The 20,886-nt window shown below is 39.1% G+C and overlaps 1 protein-coding gene and 1 long non-coding RNA gene across 6 annotated transcripts in view; one reads left to right on the top strand and one right to left on the bottom strand.

The window, feature by feature from the left end:
• LOC106007173 overlaps window positions 1-268 on the bottom strand; it is a 29,272-nt gene extending 29,004 nt beyond the window's left edge. The window contains exon 1 of the long non-coding RNA XR_001181745.2: window positions 104-268. This is a non-coding gene — a long non-coding RNA (uncharacterized LOC106007173). The remainder of the gene's footprint in view (window positions 1-103) is intronic.
• Window positions 1-20,439, top strand: part of SHLD2 (shieldin complex subunit 2) — an 88,027-nt gene extending 67,588 nt beyond the window's left edge. For 3 of the 5 annotated variants that reach the window (XM_045068868.1, XM_013063132.2, XM_045068869.1), the window contains 4 exons: window positions 5,781-5,987; window positions 13,242-13,470; window positions 18,151-18,266; window positions 20,120-20,439. In XM_045068868.1, the coding sequence (XP_044924803.1) occupies window positions 5,781-5,987; window positions 13,242-13,470; window positions 18,151-18,266; window positions 20,120-20,319 (752 nt within the window). In that variant the 3' untranslated portion in view covers window positions 20,320-20,439. The remainder of the gene's footprint in view (window positions 1-5,780; window positions 5,988-13,241; window positions 13,471-18,150; window positions 18,267-20,119) is intronic. The other 2 variants (XM_013063133.2, XR_006603195.1) reach the window with 2 other exon arrangements.
• The last annotated feature ends 447 nt before the right edge of the window (window positions 20,440-20,886 follow it).

Below are 20,886 nucleotides of genomic sequence, written 5' to 3'. Positions count from 1 at the left end.
TTCTTCTGTTATGATTGTAAGCAATTTCGTGATCTAAAAAGTCCTCTGTAATTAATGGAGGCAAAAGAAAAGTTTCCATTTATTCCCAGGTTTACTACTTTACCTTTTTAGTGAAGATCTTATCTCCGCCAGGAAACGTTCTTTAAAAATTGAAATCTGGAGAAGCTTCTACAGATTTTGTTCAGCCAGAGTCTCTGATAAATAAATGTCTGTCTGGTTATAAGGCAGATGTTAGGGAAGCTGCATTAACCCTTTCAAGTCGCAACATTACTGCTCATAAGTTAGTATGTTCCAGCTGTGTACATTAGTATGTATACCAGTTGTTTTAAAAGTTTTAGCCATTTATAGGATGTTCATGTTTAGAATATGAGCCATGATTACATTTTTTCTTTAAAGCATGAGTTACTAATAATTTTATGATGAATTTAATTAAGTGGCATTGATGTTTCAATAAAATAGTATACTATATTCATTTCGATATTATGAGATCCTTTCGTTGTAACAGTCAGAGGTAGTGTGATTAGTGGCTTATGAGTTATTTTGTCCTGCTGAATTAATCCAGAGATTGATTAGATTGATTAGGTCTCGTTCTTCTTTACCTGAAAGAGTTACTGTCTCTTCCCAAGGTTCTACCTACAAAATGGTTATCAAAAGATGGGATCTGTCACATTCTCTCTCTTAATCATTAACAGCCTATAACCAGGATTTGAGATAAGTCTGACTTTTGACTTTTATGTTAGGATCAAACAGTGACAAATATTTGTTCCGTTGAGAAATCTGACAAACATGTGTCGGTGGTAGGATGACCACCGCTATTGACCACCCTGTCGGAGCCGGGAACACGCGTTTAGTGCATGTGGGACAAAATGTGGGTCAGAGGTGCTCTTGGCTTTGTGATGGGGCCATAGCAGACTGCTCCATGCTTACTATGAATATTCTAAAAGTCGTGGTTATTCAGCTAATAGAAGAGACCTTCTAGTTCCCTCTAGATACTTTTATGGTATTTAGGTTACTGTTGGAAATTTGGGAATCCAGGAATTAAGATACATTTGTTCTTCATTCATTCATTCATTCATTCATTCATTCATTCAGCATATTTTGTTTATAACCATCATTCTTAAGTTTTGATATCCACCTCAGTACCCCAAAATTATTCTTTTCAAAAGAAGGAAGTACTAATTTTGAAGGCCCATCTAAATAAGTGATTCTGCTTTCAGAAGCTGTTAGCATTTTCTCTATTCATTTAGTATTTCTTGAGGCGTTCTCTGTATTAACCTCCATACTGGGCATTGGCTTTCCTTGTTCCCGAAGATAACAAACTCACATTTAGATGATATAATCATCTAAATCAATGATGATACTATCATCAAGTAGTCATTGGTGAATACTGGAGATCACAGAGTTGATGTTTTGGGGAGGGATAATAAGTCCCCAATTCACATTCTTTCAAAATTATGCACGGAAATTTGTAGCTAGGATTGATCACAATTTAGGCCCTAATGAGGGTGGACTAGAGGCATACACTACACTTCTTAGGAATAATTGGGTACATAAAATAAGCTATTCAGAACTAAATGCCTTCCAATGCAATATTCTGAAAGTATTTAATAGAAGTCTAATATTTTAAAAATATAACAAATTATAATAAAGTACTCTTGTGACATTACTAATTAAGCACAGAGTAATGCAAATGATCCCAATGTTTGTAATTATACTTAATGCAAAATCATAATTACATTTGTATGGAAGTTTGAAATCTATTAACATCTTTAATTTATGAGTCAAATATAGAAATGTGTTAGAAATTGTCTCAATACCAGTCTCCCTCAGACCTACTAGTCTAATCTGCATACGACTCCTGTTACTTGAACTTGCCAATCTTTTTCCTCCCTTGGGATCTTAAGTTTACATGTTTCCTCTGCCTCGAGTGCTCTGCCTTCCAGCTCCTCACATGGATGTCTCCATTTCTCAGCTCCAATGTCATATTCTCAGAGGGGCCTCACACACATATAATCACTATCAGATTCACTCCTTGAAGTCCATTCATTCCACTTAACACCATCAGGATTATCCAGTTTATTTGCTTACTTGCAAATGAGCTAACTTTCTCCATAGACTATAAATTCTGTGAATACAAGCATTTGCTAACCTTCTTCAGCACAGTATCCTGATCACACATGCTGTGCCTGCCCTTGTAGATGCTTTCTTGTGAATGAATGAATGAATGAATGAAGAATAAAATACAGATCAGGCAACCACTCAAAATTTCCAGTCTTGAAGGAGTAAGAGACTTAAGTTTGAGGAGGGAATAACTTTGTTTCCAATGATAAGAAAAAAAATCACCAGTTTGAAAATGCATGTACACAAAGGTTCGGCAACCCATGGAATGTATTAACAAATTATATTTAAACTTGGGCACAGAGGGCTTTCAGTGAACTGAACTAGAACTCTTCTCTGGTTAACTTAAACAATTAAGGGGCATGTATTTGAAGTATATGGGAGTAGGTCATGGTACATAGGGCAAGAGTGCTGATGGGTTCAAGGGTACTTGGAAGCAGGAGCTGAAACCTTTGTGGGTCCCGGCAGCTTCTCCAGCTGTCTGCGTTATTCACTTGGTGCAGACTTTGAGGGAAGGCACAACAGGCTTACTCTGTAGCTCCTGATTTTACTTTTCCTTCTGAATTCCCAGCGAGGAGAATTTGAAATCCCAGATTGAATTTGAATCAGTCAACTGTGGCCTCAGGGACAGGGTGAGAAAGTACAATAGGAATGCCTGAGCTTGTATCAGAGGGTCGGGGAACAGGTGAGAGGGTCATTTGTGGTCTGGGTGGACATCCAAAGGTATTTGCCACCAAAGATAGGAATGTTCAGTAGCCCAGAGAGATGTTTGTGATGTTACCATTGAGTTTAAAAAGTAGATTATATATTGACATTGGGGAGGGTATGTGCTATGGTGAGTGCTATGAAATGTGTAAGCCCGTTGATTCACCGACCTGTACCGCTGGGGCAAATAATACATTATATGTTAATAAAAAAATTCTTAAAAAGATTATAAAATTTCATGTATGATAGGATCCCATTTTAATAAAGCAGGTAGGTAAGTATGTGTATACATGAAAAAATTTGGAAATACTGTTGCTAAAATGCTAGCAATGGCTATGTGTGTTTTTTTTCTTTATGCCTTTAGTTTGACTTTTATGCGTGTGTGAATCTGCATTTATTTTTTACATGTTTAGTAAAAACTTCAAACTTATTATATAGAGAATAATATAATGAAGTACCCATTATATCCATTATATGAGAACACTGGCCAACCTTATTTCACCTATTGCTACTCTTTTCTTTTACTGTATAAATATTTTATAGTAAATATATTCTATTTACAATTAAGAAATAAAGCATAAAGCAGATTTTTACTTTTGAAAAAAAGAGTAGGTAAGGTGTGAAATAGCTAGTTAACAATTTGGAAAAAAATAGAATTAAATTTGTACTTCATATTTGTGCCAAAATAAATTCCAGATGCATTAGAGATCCAAATTAAAAAAAAACACCACAGTAGTATGAAAAAACATAAACAAACTTATTTGGAATCTAAAGATGGGTAGGTTAAATAAAATGCAGCAACAAGAACTATACATAAAAATCACCATAGACCAGGGTGTCTGGGTGGCTCAGTGGGTAAGCTCTACCTTTGGTTCAGATCATGATCTCAGGGTCCTGGGATTGAGTCCTGCACTGAGCCTCACATCGGGCTCCCTGCTTAGCAGGGAGCGTGCTCCCCTGCACCTCACTGCCTGCCTCTCTGCCTGCTTGTGATCTCTGTCAAATAAATAAAATGTTTTTTAAAAAATTACCATATACCAAATTAAAAGGCAAGTGAAAAACCAGAAAAAAAAAATGTTTCATTTTGTCAGAAAATAATGCAATAAATAAAAGACAAATATCTGTAAGGATAAATGGGCAATAGAAATGAATAGGAAGTCCCCCAAGAAGAAATAAAAATGGCCAATGAATGTATGAAAAAAATTTACTGGGGGGCACCTGCATGGCTCAGTGGGTTAAGCCTCTGCTTTTGGCTCAGGTCATGATCTCAGGGTCCTGGGATCTAGCCCCACATGGGTCTATCTGCTTAGCAGGGAGCCTGCTTCTCCCCTTCTCTCTGCCTACTTGTGATCTCTGTCTGTCAAATAAATAAATAAAATCTTTAAGAAAATTTATTTATTAGTAATTGAAGGCACACAAATAACATAGTGACAGCACATAATTTTTCTCCTGACTAGTTGATAGAAAACCTACAGGGGAATAGTCACTCTCATAAACTATTGGAAATGTAAATGTCAAAACCTTTCTTGAGGACAACTGAAAATGCATTATGAAAACTGAATTTGGAATACTATTGACCTAATAATTACACTTACAGGAATTTATCACGGCTATGCATAAAGATGTGGGTAAAAATATATTTATCACAGTACAAAATTAGAAATAACCAACATGTGCCAAATGGGGAATTGCTGTAATAATTTTTAAGATTTTGGCATATCTATGCCAAATTATTGGCATATTATGCCATATCTTATTTTATTTTAATTTTTTAAAAGATTTTTATTTATTTATTTGACAGAGAGAGACACAGTGAGAAAGGGAACACCCGCAGAGGGAGTGAGAAAGGGAGAAGCAAGCTTCTGGCTGAGCAGGGAGCCTGATGTGGGGCTCAAACCCAGGGGTCCTGGGATCATGACCCTAGCTGAAGGCAGACGCTTAACGACTGAGCCACCCTGATGCCCCCTGTATTTTAAAATAATATAGAATAATATTTAGTGACCTATAAATCCAATTGAAAACAACTGGATGTCCACTAAACACAGTGTTAACTGAGTTTATCTGGGGGTGTTGAGATTATGGTTGTTATTTTATTTTAGTTATGTATTTAATCTGATTTCTAAGCATGCGTTTTATAATAAGATGAGCAAACTTTTAAAAATAGTGATTGTAAAAAATAAAAATAGTGATTGCTTTCAAGCAGTGACTTGGAATATATATGCTGTATTTCTTTTTAATGATGCTCTGTCTATACAGACTTACTGACTTGTTTTGATTCTGCATTTTTCAAGAAGAAACTAAGAAAAAAAAACTAAGGAGGCAGTGTGGGGGAGGGATGTGAATTAGCTTTATGGCCTGATGTAAGTAGAAACTAAAAGAACAGCTGTTATTACTAGAAAACTCAGTACTAAGAGATGTTTTTGTTTTATTAGAGTTTAAAGTTGGAGTTATTAATATATAATAGGATTATTTGTTCAGAAATCTCTGTGCCACTGCAGTTTTATAAAGGATTATAATTATGACTACAATTGTCTCTCAGTGCTTTTTTTTTTTTTGTCATGGGAAAATTAGCTAAATAAGAAAAAGAAGGTGTTGAAAAATCAGCAAGAGATACTGATTATAGCACACGTGTCCATTTCTATGCCTTACTAGTTTTAAAAACTTTGTAGATATCAAAACAGGAATTAGCTACTCTGAAAAGCAGTTGGTTATGATACATTATGACTGTTTAAGAAACAAAGAAATCTTAAAAATTTTTTTATTGAAATTATCTCCCAGCATCCTTATGCTGTTGCCCTAATACAGCATATAATTCACATTTTGTCTTTTAATACCCAAATTCCTTAGAGTGGTAAAAGTTGTATTTAAGTGATCTAATCAATTGGTCTATTTAATCTGATTCTGAGCCTAGATTATTTCCTTTTTGGTGACTTTTTGTTTTTGTTTGTTTGTTTAAGATTATATTTGGGAATTTAAATATCTTTTTGTTCAGCACAATGACATCCTAGAAAGCCTAGAATTGCATTCAACATTTTGGTCATCCTGTGAGTGCCTGTTTGACGACGATATAAGGGCAATTACATTTAAAGCAAAATTTCGAAAAAGCATGCCCTCCTTTGTGAAGATGTCAGATTTAGCAACATACCTGGAGGAAAAGCGTTCAGGTAAGATCTTTACATATGCAAGATATTGTTCATTTTACTACAAGCAAGGGAAGTTACCATTTATGGGGAAAATGTGTAATTAAATATGAAAGTAAAATGTAGATCACCATAAGTAGCCCAACCAGATATTTGCATAACTTCTTAGCCTTCTACCTACAATCCTTTGAGGTTAAGTTGTAATTATTAGGGATCACTTAAAAATAACTTTTGCCTATATTTACAAGCAGCTTATCACTTAATGAGCCAGAAATAGAAAAATGGCCTTAACCAGAGTTACTGTTGAGATAAGCATTTTATCAAGTTACTAAACTGTTATCTATACATGATTGTTTAAATTTAGCATTGATACAGAATCCATGCAATTTGCTTGCTGCTTTAGTAAAATGTAATATCATATTTCCTGAACTCACATGTTTGTTTGTGTGTGTGTATGTGTGTGTATAAAATTCATCCTCAGAAATATACTACATAGAAGATTGCCTTTGGTGATGAATTTTATACCCATAGCTCACATTCTTTCCATGAACTTAATACCATTAAACTAACTAATTTTGAATGAGGTAGTAAAAGGAATATGCTTTAGGTTCAATATGCCATATACTTTGGAATGAAGAGAGTAAAAGTGAGAATAACTAAATAAATTGATACAATTTTAGTGGGAAATACTTTCCACTAAATTATTTTGACTTCCTAAGTACAGAGCTATGCTGAAAGTATGCTAGCTCCAAGTTAAAGGAGTAACAATTAAATAGCATTTGAAGCTATTTTCAGGTTGCTAAATGCCAATAATCAGTGAATTGCAGTGATTATAATTTTGGAAACTATGGAATGTTTTCTGGTGGCTATTACAGCAATTGTTTTTATTTATTTATTTTTATTTTTAAAATTTTAGTTTTTCAGTATTCCAAGATTCATTGTTTATGCACCACACCCAGTGTTCCATGCAATACGTGCCCTCCTTAATACCCACCACCAGGCTCACCTAACCCCCACACCCCTCTCCCCTGCAAAACCCTCAGTTTGTTTCTCAGAGTCCACATTCTCTCATGGTTCATCTCCCCCATCGATTTCCCCCAATTCACTTTTCCTTTCCTTCTCCCAATGTCTTCCATGTTAATCCTTATGCTCCACAAGTAAGTGAAACCGTATGATAATTGACTCCCTCTGCTTGGCTTATTTCACTCAGCAGAATCTCCTTCAGTCCCATCCATGTTGATACAAAAGTTGGGTATTCCTCCCTTCTGATGGAGGCATAATATTCCATTGTATATAGGGATCATATCTTCTTTATCCACTCATCTCTTGAAGGGCATCTTGACTCTCCATAGTTTGGCGACTGTGGCCATTGCTGCTATGAACGTTGGGGTACAGATGGCCCTTCTTTTCACTACTTCTGTATCTTTGGGGTAATACCCAATAGATAGCAATTGTTTTTAGAGGGGAAATGAGTGCTGAAAAAAATAGGATGTCTTTATAGGTTTATTGTTATATAATTTAAGATTTTTAATGAAGAAGAAAATATTTGGTCAAAATATTTTCTCAGAATTTGTATAAATAAGATTACCATTTTTGGTGCTTTTATTGGTTAAATTATTATTTTTTTTAAAAAGGTTTTATTTATTTATTTCATAGAGAAGGAACACATGCAGGGGGAGTGGGAGAAGGAGAAGCAGGCTTCCTGCTGAGTGGGGAGCCAGATCTGGGGCTCTATCCCAGGACCCCGGGATCATGACCGAGCCGAAAGCAGATGCTTAACGCCTGAGCCACCCAGGTTCCCCTATAGGTTAAATTATTAAGAATAACTCGGGAACTTTGGATTTTGGTACTAAATTTTAATTTTATACTCCCATTTACACAAATAATTTTCTGCATTCTTATAGGTGGTTTTAGATTTTATTAAATGCTAAATGTGGTTTAAGTGAAATAAGATTATTTTTATAATTCTAATAAAAAGAACGTGTTCCAGAGTGAAATGAGTTGAAACTCCTTAAGAGATCACACGCTAAGATTCTCAAGTGTATTTCTGGGACTTTTTGTTAGCGTGCTCTGCCCCCTTTAGGTACATCCCCAGAAATGTAAAAGTTGTGTGATAGCAGAGTGGAAGATATCTCAGATGCCTTTCTAATGTGGTTCAGAGTGTCAAATTTAAAAAGATTTTTAACAGGCTTTTTAGGGTATAATTTTCGTACAATAAACCACCCTTAATTGACGTATCCACATTCACACTGGTGAGTTTTGACACGAGACCTATCACCACAGTCATAAAACTGTTCCACAGTCATGAAACCATCACCAGTCCGCCCCTTTGTAATCTCTCCCTTCCCTGCATACCTGCCCTCTTGAGCCTTCCAGGCAATCAATCTGTTACTGGAAATTAGTTTGAATTTTCTATGATTTTTATATACATGGAATCATACATTATGTACACCATTTTGTTTGGCACTTAAATGAAGCAAATTCTTTTGAGACATATCTGTGCTTTTGTGCGTATCAGTAGTTCATTCCTTTTATTCTCTTGTATGAATACACCATGATGTGTCTATCTGTCCATTTGTTGATGGACATCTGCGTTGTTTCCAGTTCTTGGCTCTTATAAGTAAAGAGTCTATAAACACTCATGTACAAAGCATTATATGGACATACTCCTTCTTTATTCGTGAGTAAGCCTAGGAGCTGAGTGAGCTGAAGGATTATGTGGTAGGTGTATGTTTAATTTTTAATTAAGAAACTGCCAAACTGTTTTCCAAAGTAGTTGTAGCATTTTGTATTTCCCCCACGCAGTGTGTGAAAGTTCTGTTTTTCCCACATCCACGTCAACACTTGGTCTTTTTAATTTCTGTAAGAATAGATCATTGTGGTTTGAATTTACATATTCCCGTTGGCTAATGATGTTGAGCATCTTTTCATCTACTCAGTTGCCATCCCTGTGTCTTTGATCAAGTGTCAACTGAAATCTTTTGTTCATTTAAAAACAAAAGGTTGGGGGCGCCTGGGTGGCTCAGTGGGTTAAGCCTCTACCTTCGGCTCGGGTCATGATCCCAGGGGCCTGGGATCGAGTCCCGCGTGGGGCTCTCTGCTCAGCAGGGAGCCTGCTTCTCCTCATCTCTCTCTCTCTCTGTCTCTCTGCCTATTTGTGATCTCTCTCTCTGTCAAATAAATAAATAAAATCTTAAAAAAAAATAAAAACAAAGGGTTGATTATTTTCTTATTACTGATTTTTGAGAGTTCTTTATATTCTGGATAAGAATTATTTGTTAGATGTAGGCTTTGCAGATATGTTCTCCCAGTCTGTTACCAGCTTGTTCAATCTTTTAACCAGGCTTTTTGAGGACCACACATTTCGAGTTTTGATGAACTCCATTTTACTATTTATTCTTGTATGAACTATGCTCTTGGTTTCCTACTTAGAAAATCGTTGCCTTACCCAGCATCCCACACATTTATGTCTTACGTGTTATTTTAGAAGTTTTAGAGTTTTAGGGTTCACATTTGGGTCCATGATCTATTTTGAGTTCATTTTTGTATATGGTGTAATGCATGACTAGAAGCTCTTTTCCTTTTTGTGTATGAATATCCCTCTGTTTAAGCCCCATGTGTTGAAAAGATTTCTATTTTTCCCGTGAATTGCTTTTACCCCTTTGTCAAAATCAGTTGTTTATACATAAGTGATCTGTTTTGGGGCTTTCCCTTCCATTTTATTGATCTATTTGTCTGTCTTTATACCAGTACCACACTATTTTGATTACTGATAGCTTTTATAATTTGCCTTGAAGTCAGATATTTTTAGCCTTCCAACTTTGTTCTTTTTCAAAGTTGTTTTGGCCCTTCTAGGTACTTTGCATCTCCATGTGAATTTTAGAATTAGTTTGTCAATTTCTAGAAAAAAGCCTGCTGGGATTGTTTTGAAGCTGTATATACATCAATTTGAGGGAGAATTGATGTAATATTGAATTTTCCAACCTACAAACAAGATACATCTTTTATTTCTCTTAGCTGTGTTTTGTAGTTTTCAGAATATAGGGCTTTCATATCTTTCCTCAGACTCCTGTTTTCGGTTTTCAGCTATTCGGTTTTTCTGCTATTGGTGCTTTTTAAAATTTCAGTTTCAACTGTTTGTTGCTGTTATGTAGAAATAGAGTTGAGTTGATTTTTGCATATCAATCTTGTCTTTTGTAACCTGGCTAAACTCACTAAGCTCAGTAATAACTGTTTGGTAGATTTGAATTTTCTATATAGATGATCATGTTACCTGTGAAGAAAGTTTCATTTCTTTCTTTCCAGTCTGGATGCCCCTTATTTATTTTTTTCACCCCTTTGATGACTTCTCTAATATAATATTGATAAAAAGCTGTAAGAGCAAATGTGTTTACCTTGTTTCTGATCTTAGGGAGAAAACATACGTTTTTTCATTATTAAGTATGGCGTTGGCTTAGGGTTTTCCTCCATGCTTTGTATAAGGCTGATGAAGTTGCCTTTTATTCCTAGTTTACTGAAAAAAAATTTATTTTAAAAATATTTAATTAATTGATTTATTTGTCAGAGAGAGAGAGCACACAAACAGGCAGAGTGGTAGGCAGAGGCAGAGAGAGAAGCAGGCTCCCTGCTGAGCAAGGAGCCCAATGCAGGACTCAATTCCAGGACCCTGGGATCATCACCTGAGCCAAATGCAGTGGCTTAACTAACTGAGCCACCCAGGTGTTCCTGAAAAAATTTCTTTTGATCAGCAATGAGTATTAGAATTTCTCAAATGCTCTTTCTCCATCGATTGAGATGATCATAAAGTTTTTCTTTTGCACTATTTTAATGTAATTACATTGATTGATTTTTGAATGTTAAAGTAACTTTGCATTTATGGGGTAAAACGTATTTGGTCATGATGTGTCCTTTTTATATATTGCTGGATTTAATTTGCTGACATTTGTTAAGAATTTTTATGTCTGTGCTCATGAAGGATATTTGTAGTTTTTTTTTTCCTTCTTCTTCTTCTTGTAATAGTTTTTCTTGCTTTTGGGACAGAATTAGAATAATGCTATGGAGTGAGTTGGGATGTAGTTCCTCCTCTTCAGTTTTCTGGAAGAGTTTGTCTAGAATGAGAATGGTTTCTTCCTTACATGTCTGGTAGAATTCCTCAGTGAAGCCCTGAGGAAGCCTCCACTTTTCCTTACTGGAAGGTTTTAAGCACAGAAAGATAGTGGAGGAGTACATTTAACTTACTTGGTGTCACGGAGAAGTCAGCTCTGTTATCTATTAGTTACACAGAGCAGCTGCCTCCTGGAATTGGAGACATAGAATTAGATTTTAAAATAAGAATCACCATCATTGGGTGCCTGGGTCGTTCAGTGGGTTAAGCCTATGCCTTCAGCTCAGGTCATGACCTCAGTGTCCTGGGATCGAGCCCTGCATCGGGCTCTCTGCTCAGCAGGGATTCTGCCTCTCTCTCTCTCTCTCTGCCTGCCTCTCTGCCTACTTGTGATCTCTGTCTGTCAAGTAAACAAATAAATAAAATCTTAAAAAAAATCACCATCATGAGCAGTAATAAAATAGGTGCTTATAGCTCTGAATTTTGGTTTGGGGGATGAGGCTGGGGATTGGGAGTATCCTTGCAAATCCCGGAGATGAGCTCCACATTGGTAAGCCATGCAAAGACTGTGTTGTTACAGTTAGTCCCTGGTAGGCTGTGTTCAGAGAGGGCCTTTTAGCTACTCTTCATTCTCTTATGTTCAGCTCTGAGGGCTGGATTCATGGTTTCTGCCATTGTGTATATGTTTTTAAGACAGAAATGGAGAGAGCATATGGAAGTACGAGCAATTTTTCCCTAACGTGCTTCATAGTTAAATAAAAGGAGTGAGATAGGGAGCTCAACATGGGAGAATTTCTTGAGGGTCTGCTCTCTTAACAAAGCTTAACAGAAGCTGGATGGGGTGAAGCTGTGCCCAGCTCCTTGTCAAGAAATGAAGGTGATTTACTCAGTGTCCAGCTCTGCTGTTGGGCCCTGCCATCCGCAGAACATCAGTGCCCAGCAGGCTGTAAGCTCCTTGAAAGCAGAGTCCACATTAATCATGAACTTGTAATTCTTTTGTAGAGATGTATAAATTTATAAAATGTGTGGAGCGATGTTAACGTTCTTCTAAAATGATTGAATTCTTTCATTAATTTCTTAGTGATACAACATGTCTGCGGCGAGGTGTGATGCAGAGTGTGCTGTTGTTTGCTGGGTCTGCTGATGGTTACACACTCTTGTAATTCATGTTAGGGATACAGGGCCTGATTGGAGAAGATGATGAAACAATCTTTGGGCACCAAAAGACCAAAGCAAACAGAAGGACTTAGGAATAGGAAAGTCACCATTAGTGGGTTTCTTAAAGAGATAACCCCAAAAGAGAATAGGTGGCCAGAAGGATGAGTTCCTGACCTGGATTATATCACCCGCTAAAAGGATGAAGAAGAGCAAATCCAAAGGCTTAAAAAGGGCTTTCAGCTGACTCTGGAGAGGAAGGGAGAAGATAAACTCAGGTGAAGTCCCTGACTTCACTAGTATACAATAAGGCAAAGGTAAATGAGAAAAAAAGAGTGCCTGGCAGATAACGATACTCAGTATTTGTTTAACAGGTGAATGCATGAGCCAGTGAGAGTGCATGAACGTGCTTGAGGTCCTGGTGAGCCACATTTTGTAAATGAGCACTCTCGGTGCTCACGTGCTCTGTAATCAATGCCCAGAGTATGGATGGCGATGGGCAGGAAACTGGGAAAAAAAAAAAAAAAGTTTAAAAAGAGGATAAGCTAGTGGTATGTTCGTTTTGGATGAAGTAGAGACTGGAAGAATACTGACCTGGTATTTGGCTTTCAGGAATGATCAGTTAAAAAGAAGTGAGGATGGGAAGAGAGAAGGTATGTTAGCTCATTTCAAGTGTTTTGAAGGGATCGCTCCTGAGAGAGGGATAGATCTCGGTTTGCATGATTCCGGAGGACAAGGAGGAAGGAAACACCCACCTGTGCAGCCAGTCCAGCCAGAGCAATCTTCACTCTTAGTTGCGGGTAGCAGCTGCTTACCTCTCACTTTTCAGAGTAAACACTGAGGCCGAGAGCTGATGAGATTGTGCAGGGAAAGACTGAAGGAGGGAAGACCAAGATGGAGTCCTCGGGCGTGTCCTTTACTATTAGTGACTCAGTCAACCATATCATGAACCACGTTCATAAGTTAAAGTTATGCTTTTGGTCCTATAATATATACACATTTCTTTTTATCTCTTGTAGAAGTGATTCTAATCAAAGCCCAGATTTCAGAGCTAGTGATCCCTGTCCCGGCAGCTCAGAAGATAGCTCTATGTGCCCGCAGCTCTCTGAAGAGCATCTTCTCTTCTCTTCCTGACATTATATATACTGGCTGTGCAAAATGCGGACTGGAACTGGAAACAGACAAGAACAAGATCTATAAACAGTGTTACGGCTGCTTGCCCTTTACTATGAAGAAGCTATACTACAGGTGAGGCAGCTAAGCAAGCCACTGGGTTGGCAAAGATTTATTATTCTACAACTGGACATGACCAAAACATTGCATATATCAATTCTTACTTTCTAATGAGAATTAACTAGAACTCATCCAAGAGAATAAAATTTTTCTGCTGAGTGATAAATGGCTATTTATGAAGACAAAAATTGTCTAGTAATCATAATAGGGATTTTTAAAAGCAGTAATCAAAAGATACTATTATCTTCAAGAGCTATATTGAAGAAAATTTTTACTTGGTTTTATATTTTTTAACTAAGATCTAAATGGCTCATGAGAAACTGATTTCTATACTTTCACATATAACTGGAATTTAAAGGTTAAACTGTTCTGTGATCTAACCTCTCAGTGTGGAAGCTAATAAGGTATTTAACTTTTCTGTGCCTCAGTTTTCCCAGCTTCACATTAGAAATTAAGGATTGCAAATGTTCTTTGGTAAAATTGCAAACCAGCTCTGTGAAAAACACATTTTTCAATCAATCAGTGTCCAAATGCTTGTATAAATTTTTTCTTTTTACCTTGTAAATTACATGCCTTTATAAAATAATCATCACTGTTTCATGCTCTTTTCTGTTTCTAAATACTGCAGTATCTAAAAACTAAATACAAATGTATTCAGCATGTTGTCATGGTATACGTTGAGAACATTTATAGAAGCTTAATCCATAAACCTTATTTCCCTTTACATATGTGTGTTATAAATAAGTAAATAAATTTTGCTCTTACTCTGAAAGTTGCTTGTATGGAAAATAAAATAAAATTAAGATAGGTGGTGTATAAGAAATATAGTTAATAAAAAAAAGAAAAAAGAAATATAGTTAATGAAAATTGATTTTTTATCAATAGTTAAGGCTCCTTACAGAATGTGTGTGTTACTTTATATCATTCTTAATGTTCCTAATGAACGTGATTATTTATTGGACAAAAATGTTACCCAATAAATATCCCTTATGGAGCAGACAGACTTTGAATCTTCAGTCTAAAAAATAACTATTCAAGAGAACGACTTCACAGATCATTATCAGCTGACTATGATATACCCAGTATGAGGTCTATAAGGTATGGTTCTAAACTATAATGCATTGAATATGTAGTGCAAATGTTTTGTGTTGCTAGAATGTTGATAGACATGCTAAAGCAGAGTTGTTTTGTTTATTTATTGAAAAGCCTTTAAATTGTTTTTAGGTTTAGGATTCAGGTTATTTGGTTTTCTTAAAAAAGATTTTTTTTTAATTAAGAAAGTCTTGAGATTAGAGATTCCCTCAAGTTATCAAGTACCGTGATTCAGAAATCTTTGCACGAGTTATCACTTATGATTCTATGTAAGTCAGTAGCAACTGAATAAGAAAAAGCTGATTGCCTAGTTTTTTTTTTTTTTTTTTAATATTTTACTTATGTATTTGACCCAGAGAGATCACAAGTAGGCAGAAAGAGAGAGGAGGAAGCAGGCTCCCCGCTGAGCAGAGAGCCCGATGCGGGACTCAATCCCAGGACCCTGAGATCATGAACCGAGCCAAAGGCAGGGGCTTAACCCACTGAGCCACCCAGGCACCCCTTTGACTACCTAGTTTTGAAAGACCCACACAGTCGAGTTAGGTATCCACATATGTTCACCCGATACTTCGTACTGTGGATGTTATGCTGGTTGATGTAACATGCTGCTTGTACTCAGCAACTCTTATGAAATACATAGTGAGCATTCGTATGGGATGACAGTCCCATACTGTGAGTGGGTCAGTCATGCTGGGTGTTGCTTGTTTGTGACTTGGAATTGATTTTCTGGTGGCAACCTTAGCTCCATGATTTAAGTCTCATTCCCGCCTTCAAAGGATTCCCATGTACTGGTGACTCTCGGCAGCATCTCCACCCTGGTTTTCTCCTCCAAGCCCCAATATCCAGATACTCACTTACTCACTTGAATGTGTTTCAGGCAACCCACACTAAAAATACCCAAGATTGGCTCCCTTATTTTTCCTGTCTATGTCAAACTGGGTTCTTCCCAGTTTCTTACTTCCCAGTGCATGGTCTCACCGGCTCCCCTATTCACCTAGACACCTGCACATAGACTTGAATCATCCCTTCTTCCTTACCCACCATGTCCAATCTACTGGCAAGTCCTAGGAATTTCATCCAAAACCGCATCACAAATCCACCCACTTCTTCCCATCTCCACTGCTCCTCAACCTCAGGGGCACTAGTGACATCTCAGGCAGGACAGTGTCTTACGGTTAGGGTCCCCATACATTGCAGGTCATGTGACATTCTGGTTACCTGGCCTTGCCAAAACCCCAGTTATCTCAAAACCAGAACGGGAAGGCAGCACCTGCTGGTCCTGAAGCACGTGGACCTGGTCGTGGCTGCTGCTCGGTCTTACCAGGCCTCCTTCGGCCTTGGCCCACTTCCGCGGATGCTCTGCACAGCTGACGGGTGATCACGGCCTGACCTAAACACCTCCGGGTGGGTTCCCTTCACTCTGCTGCCATGCTTTCCCTCTCTCTGTGCCCACCTCTCCCCTCACCCTCGGCCTTCATTCAGTTCCTTGGACACCCGATGTTTCTGTCCTTAAGCTTTCTTGCGTGTTCTTCCCTCCATCCGCCCCATGTCTTAGTTTAAATGACACCTCATTACCGGGGCCGACTTAACCCAGCACCATGTGTGTACTCGCTGCAATTGGTACTTGTCTAGTTGTTTGATGTCTTCTCTAAAAAACATCTTTACTGGGCTAGAATTCAAACAAACCCATCTAGAATGTATGATCCATGGTGTTAGTGTATTCACAGGCTTATGCCACGACCCCACAGTCCATTTTTAGAGACACTTTCATCACCCATCACCCATCACCCATCACCCATCGCTTCTATCACCTTAGCAGTCACTTCCTCCCTCCCTCCATCCCAGCATTTGGTCTGGTCCCACATTTTGGCTGTTATGAATGATATTACTGTGAAGATTTGTGTACAAATTTATTTTTTAAGATTTTATTTATTTATTTGACAGAGATCACAAGTAGGCAGAGAGACAGGCAGAGAGAGAGGGAAGTGGGCTCCCTGCTGAGCAGAGAGCCCGATGCGGGACTCAATCCCAGGACCCTGAGATCATGACCCGAGCTGAAGGCAGAGGCTTAACCCACTGAGCCACCCAGGCGCCCCGCTTATTGTCTTTTTGTCCCATTAAACTCTTATGATCCTGGAGGGAAGGAACCAGATCTGTCTTGTCTGCTAGTGTGCACCTAGTGCTTAGCACGGTGCTTGGCACGAAGTACATATTGAGTATGTGTTTGTCGAAATAAAGAATGGAGGAAGAGAGAGAGCATGGGGAAAGTGTAGAGTGAAAGAGAGGAAAGACCTAGCATCATCATGTGGGTGAAAGGGCAAGTAGATTTTTTTGAGGGAAAATCAGTACTGTTGTTCGAACTGTTAATTCCTCTATATTAATGAGTCTGTTTCTAAAATCTGTTCCTGGGGCCCCTGGGTGGTTCAGCTGGCGGAGCGTCTGACTCTTGGTTTCAGCTCAGGTCATGATCTCCTGGGATTGAGCCCTGCATTGGGTTTCCTCCTCAGCTCCGAGTCAGCTTGTCGCTCTCCCTTTGCTCCCTCCTTGCACACTCTCAACTTTATACTCTTTCTCCCTCTCTCTCTCTCAAGTTAAAAAAAAAAAAAAATCTCTTCTCAACTTATTTTTAACAATTAATCTTTGAAAGAGGTAATATGAGCCTGGTTAAAAATGCAACCTGTAGGGACGCCTGGGTGGCTCAGTTGGTTAAGCAGCTGCCTTCGGCTCAGGTCATGATCCCAGCGTCCTGGGATCGAGTCCCACATCGGGCTCCTTGCTCCGCAGGGAGCCTGCTTCTCCCTCTGCCTCTGCCTTCCACTCTGTCTGCCTGTGTGCACGCTCTCTCTCTCTCTCTCTCTCTCTTTCTGACAAATAAATAAATAAAACCTTAAAAAAAAAATGCAACCTGTAGAGGAAGATATGAAGCCGGAAATTCTTCCCCATCTGTCCTCCACCATCGCGGCTACTTCCTTGCTGATGGGAGGTTTTTGTATATTCTTCTAGTAATTTATCATGTCCACACCAGCACATATATATCCCTTTCTTTAAAAATATGTAGATAGAATACTGCCCATTTTGTTATTCATATTGTTTGTTCTGTGGAGTACATGATGGCCGGCCTTCCCTAATAGCACTTATAAACCTTCATCAGCCTTTTTAGCAGCCACATAGTACTCCACCATAGCCCACACTGAAAATTATTTATCTAGTTCCCTGCTGATTGACCCACAAAACAGTCTGGTTTTGATAGGGAAAAATCCAGTGGGGAAAAAGAACTTGAAATTGTGACTGTGAAATACTGTGATTATGATCTTTATTTATGTTTCTAAAAATAATATAGACAACGGTGTAAAAATATGTTTTCTTTTCTTAGTATCTGAAATTTTAAAATGAATATGGAATAAATCAAATTTAATAATTAATCATTTGAAACTCTTAAAAAAAAGGGGGGCTTTCTTTGTGTTTCAGAATGCCCTAGAGTTGTTTTAGGAATTAAAGTGAACCCTGCTTGGAAACCCAGTGCTCTTTGAAATTACATTGTACTTAAACATTCCTTTAATTTGAACATGTTATTTAAGGTCCTGTGTTATTACTGTTTTGTAGGCCAGCTGTAATGACCGTAGCTGATGGAATACATGAGGTTTGCATCCACGTAGGATCCAAGCTGATGGAGAAGATTCTTTTCAACATTTCTCCTGACTGGCTCAACAGAGTTATAGGTAAGATAGCAGCACTCATTTCGGGGGCGTCGACAGTTTATTGGAACAGAAAGAATACTGTAAATTAAGGGTTTTTTTCTGTCTGTGCAAAAGCAGAGGGATAATTTAGCTTGAGTGGAACAAAAAATATGAAGGCGGAAGGTAAGTCTTGCTCTTCACCTGCTGTGACAGCTATGTTCTGCCTTGTATCCCTGGTGGTGGTGGGGGGGTGGTGAGGGGGTGGGTCTTGTGCGGTCCTCGCCTCTCCCAGCAGTAGGACACCACTTATGCTCTGGATGGGGAGCTTCCTGCCCCTCCCCTAGGGATAGAGGGATTTTTCTTTTCTCTTTCCTCTACCGTCAGCCCTGGGCAATAGGATTTACCCACCTTCCTCTCTCAGTTTAAGGCTCTCATTCCTTAGAGGAGCCCTGAATGGTGTTTTGTGTTTTCCCTTGTGGCAGCTTCTCCGCTTTTCCAGACTTCACCGTTGTTGGAAGCTTTCTCTGTGTCCTGCCCTAGATCCAAGTGTGTGAGCACCTGGTGGGGACGAGGGTGCAGTCCCCCCTTACCTGAGACACTGGCCCACACTTGGCTTTTAGCGAGTCATGAAAAGTTGTAGCACATTCTTCCTTCTTGCCTGTTGGGTGCACGTGTCTTCTTTCACGGCTCACTGCAATAATCCTGTGGTCTCCTCCTTCCTCTCTCGTTTCCCTCTGGCTTGGCTGCCTCACTACCTCGGCTGTCCTAGAGGCTCCATAAATTGTGACTTTGAAGTGTCTTCAGTTTTTCTAATAATTGTTAAGGTTGGAGCCATGTTCTTTCCAGCTTTTCACATCCTAACTGGAAGTCTGTGTGTCCTTTTTTATTCACTGTCTTTATTACTTTTTATTCTTTTGGCTGTTCCGTTCCTTCTCTTGGTATTCTTTGTTGTATTTTCAGTTTTGCCTTTTTACTTTGGCACAATATCAGCCTCCATTTCCCAGAGAAGGACCATTCCCAGATCAAGTCTATGTCTGCATTTTGCACATTCCCGAGTCAAATGCACTTCTTGGCATTAATTAAATCGCAAACTTAAGTGAAAATGTGGGCACCAGTTATAAAATGGTCTTCAGACCATTCAAATTATCTCTAATCTTGATTTTTTTTTAGCTTATCTAAGTGAAGAATATGAAAGCTTTGAGTATTGTAATAAGAGAATTCTCTCACTGCCAAAAATATGTGACTGGCTGCCTGGGAGTCGGTAGAGGCAATCCAAGAGGGGCTGGTGGTGTTGGCCGGGGAACAAGTGTAGTTTGAGCATGGTTGGTCGTGCCTGGACAGCCTAGCATCTAGCACCCTGCTCAGGAACTGGACTTAATGTCCTAAAATAAAATAAAATAAAATAAAATAAAAGGAAGCTATAAGACAAGTGCAAAAATACAGTGATATCTCTCTGTAATTTCAGTATTTTTATGTTATCAAGATTTGGTATTAAGTAACTAAGTCAGGGTTCTGTTATATAAACTAGATAGCGGACAGGAGCTGTCGACTGGATAAATGAGACGGCTTTTCTGACGTGGATGCGCTCTTTCTGAGTCAGGCTTGACTCAGGAAGATGTCAGTGTCAGTTCTTTCCTCTGTTGTTTATAGAAGCCAAGAGCTGTGTCATAATAGGAAATGCCACCGGTCCGAGCAGCCTGTCCTCAATCAGTGGGCATCGCGGGCCCTCATTCTAGAGCATCTTCAGCACCTGTGACTGGAAAGAGAGGGGATAGACAGGGAAATTTCCGGCGGGTCTGGGGCTCAAGAACCAAGGCAGGACGACCCCTTGGCTGTGTGCATTTCTGGCATCTGGGCAGGGAGCCTAAGAGCGAGTGTGTTTCTGTGTTCCCCAGCGCCTCCCTCGGAGGTCACCTTCCGTGCCGTGGCTGCGGATCTGCTGCACTCGCTGCTGGCGGGCGGCGGCGCCCCTTGCGTGCTGAAGCTGCACAGCCTCTTCGTGTTGGATGAAAACAGCTGCCCGCTGCAGCTGGAGTTCTCACTGCTGGATTTGTATCCCAACAGTGGAGAGCCGGGGCCCAGTGCCCTCCTCTGAGACCCGATGGGGAAACCGCCGGTACTTCCAGGAAGACATTCCAGGAATGACAGGGCTCTACCCGTATTTTTGTAAAGAGAATGGTGTTAAATATATAAATTAAAACTTTTTTTCTAGGAACGTTCTGTGAGGTTTTCTGTCTGTTGTTTGGTCTTTTCCTTTCCTGCTTCTAGAGGAAGGGTCTGGCAATAAAGGCAATAGGTCCCAGATCAAGTCTATGTCTGCATTTTGCACATTCCCGAGTCAAATGCACTTCTTGGCATTAATTAAATCGCAAACCTAATGTTCCCTGGGAATTACAGGTTCACTCTCTAGGTCCCCGCTCCGTTCCAGCGCTCTGTGAAGGACTGAACACACAGACATTTCTCAAGAGTTGCTCTTCTGCCATGCTCACAAACTCTCAGTGCTCCCCCCCACCCCGCCTTTTTAAAAATATATATTTTTAAAGATATTATCTATTTACCTGACAGAGACCACAAGTAGGCAGAGAGGCAGGCAGAGAGAGGGGCGGGGGGAAGCAGGCGCCTGGTGGAGCAGCGATCCCGATGCGGGGCTCGATCCCAGAAC

The sequence above is a fragment of the Mustela putorius genome, unplaced genomic scaffold, assembly GCF_011764305.1.
Source record: "Mustela putorius furo isolate JIRA1106 unplaced genomic scaffold, ASM1176430v1.1 tig00003909_pilon_pilon_pilon, whole genome shotgun sequence".
Classification (NCBI taxonomy): Eukaryota; Metazoa; Chordata; class Mammalia; order Carnivora; family Mustelidae; genus Mustela; species Mustela putorius.
The sequence above is the reverse complement of the archived record's forward strand: the minus strand, read 5'-3'. Positions and strand labels throughout refer to the sequence as shown.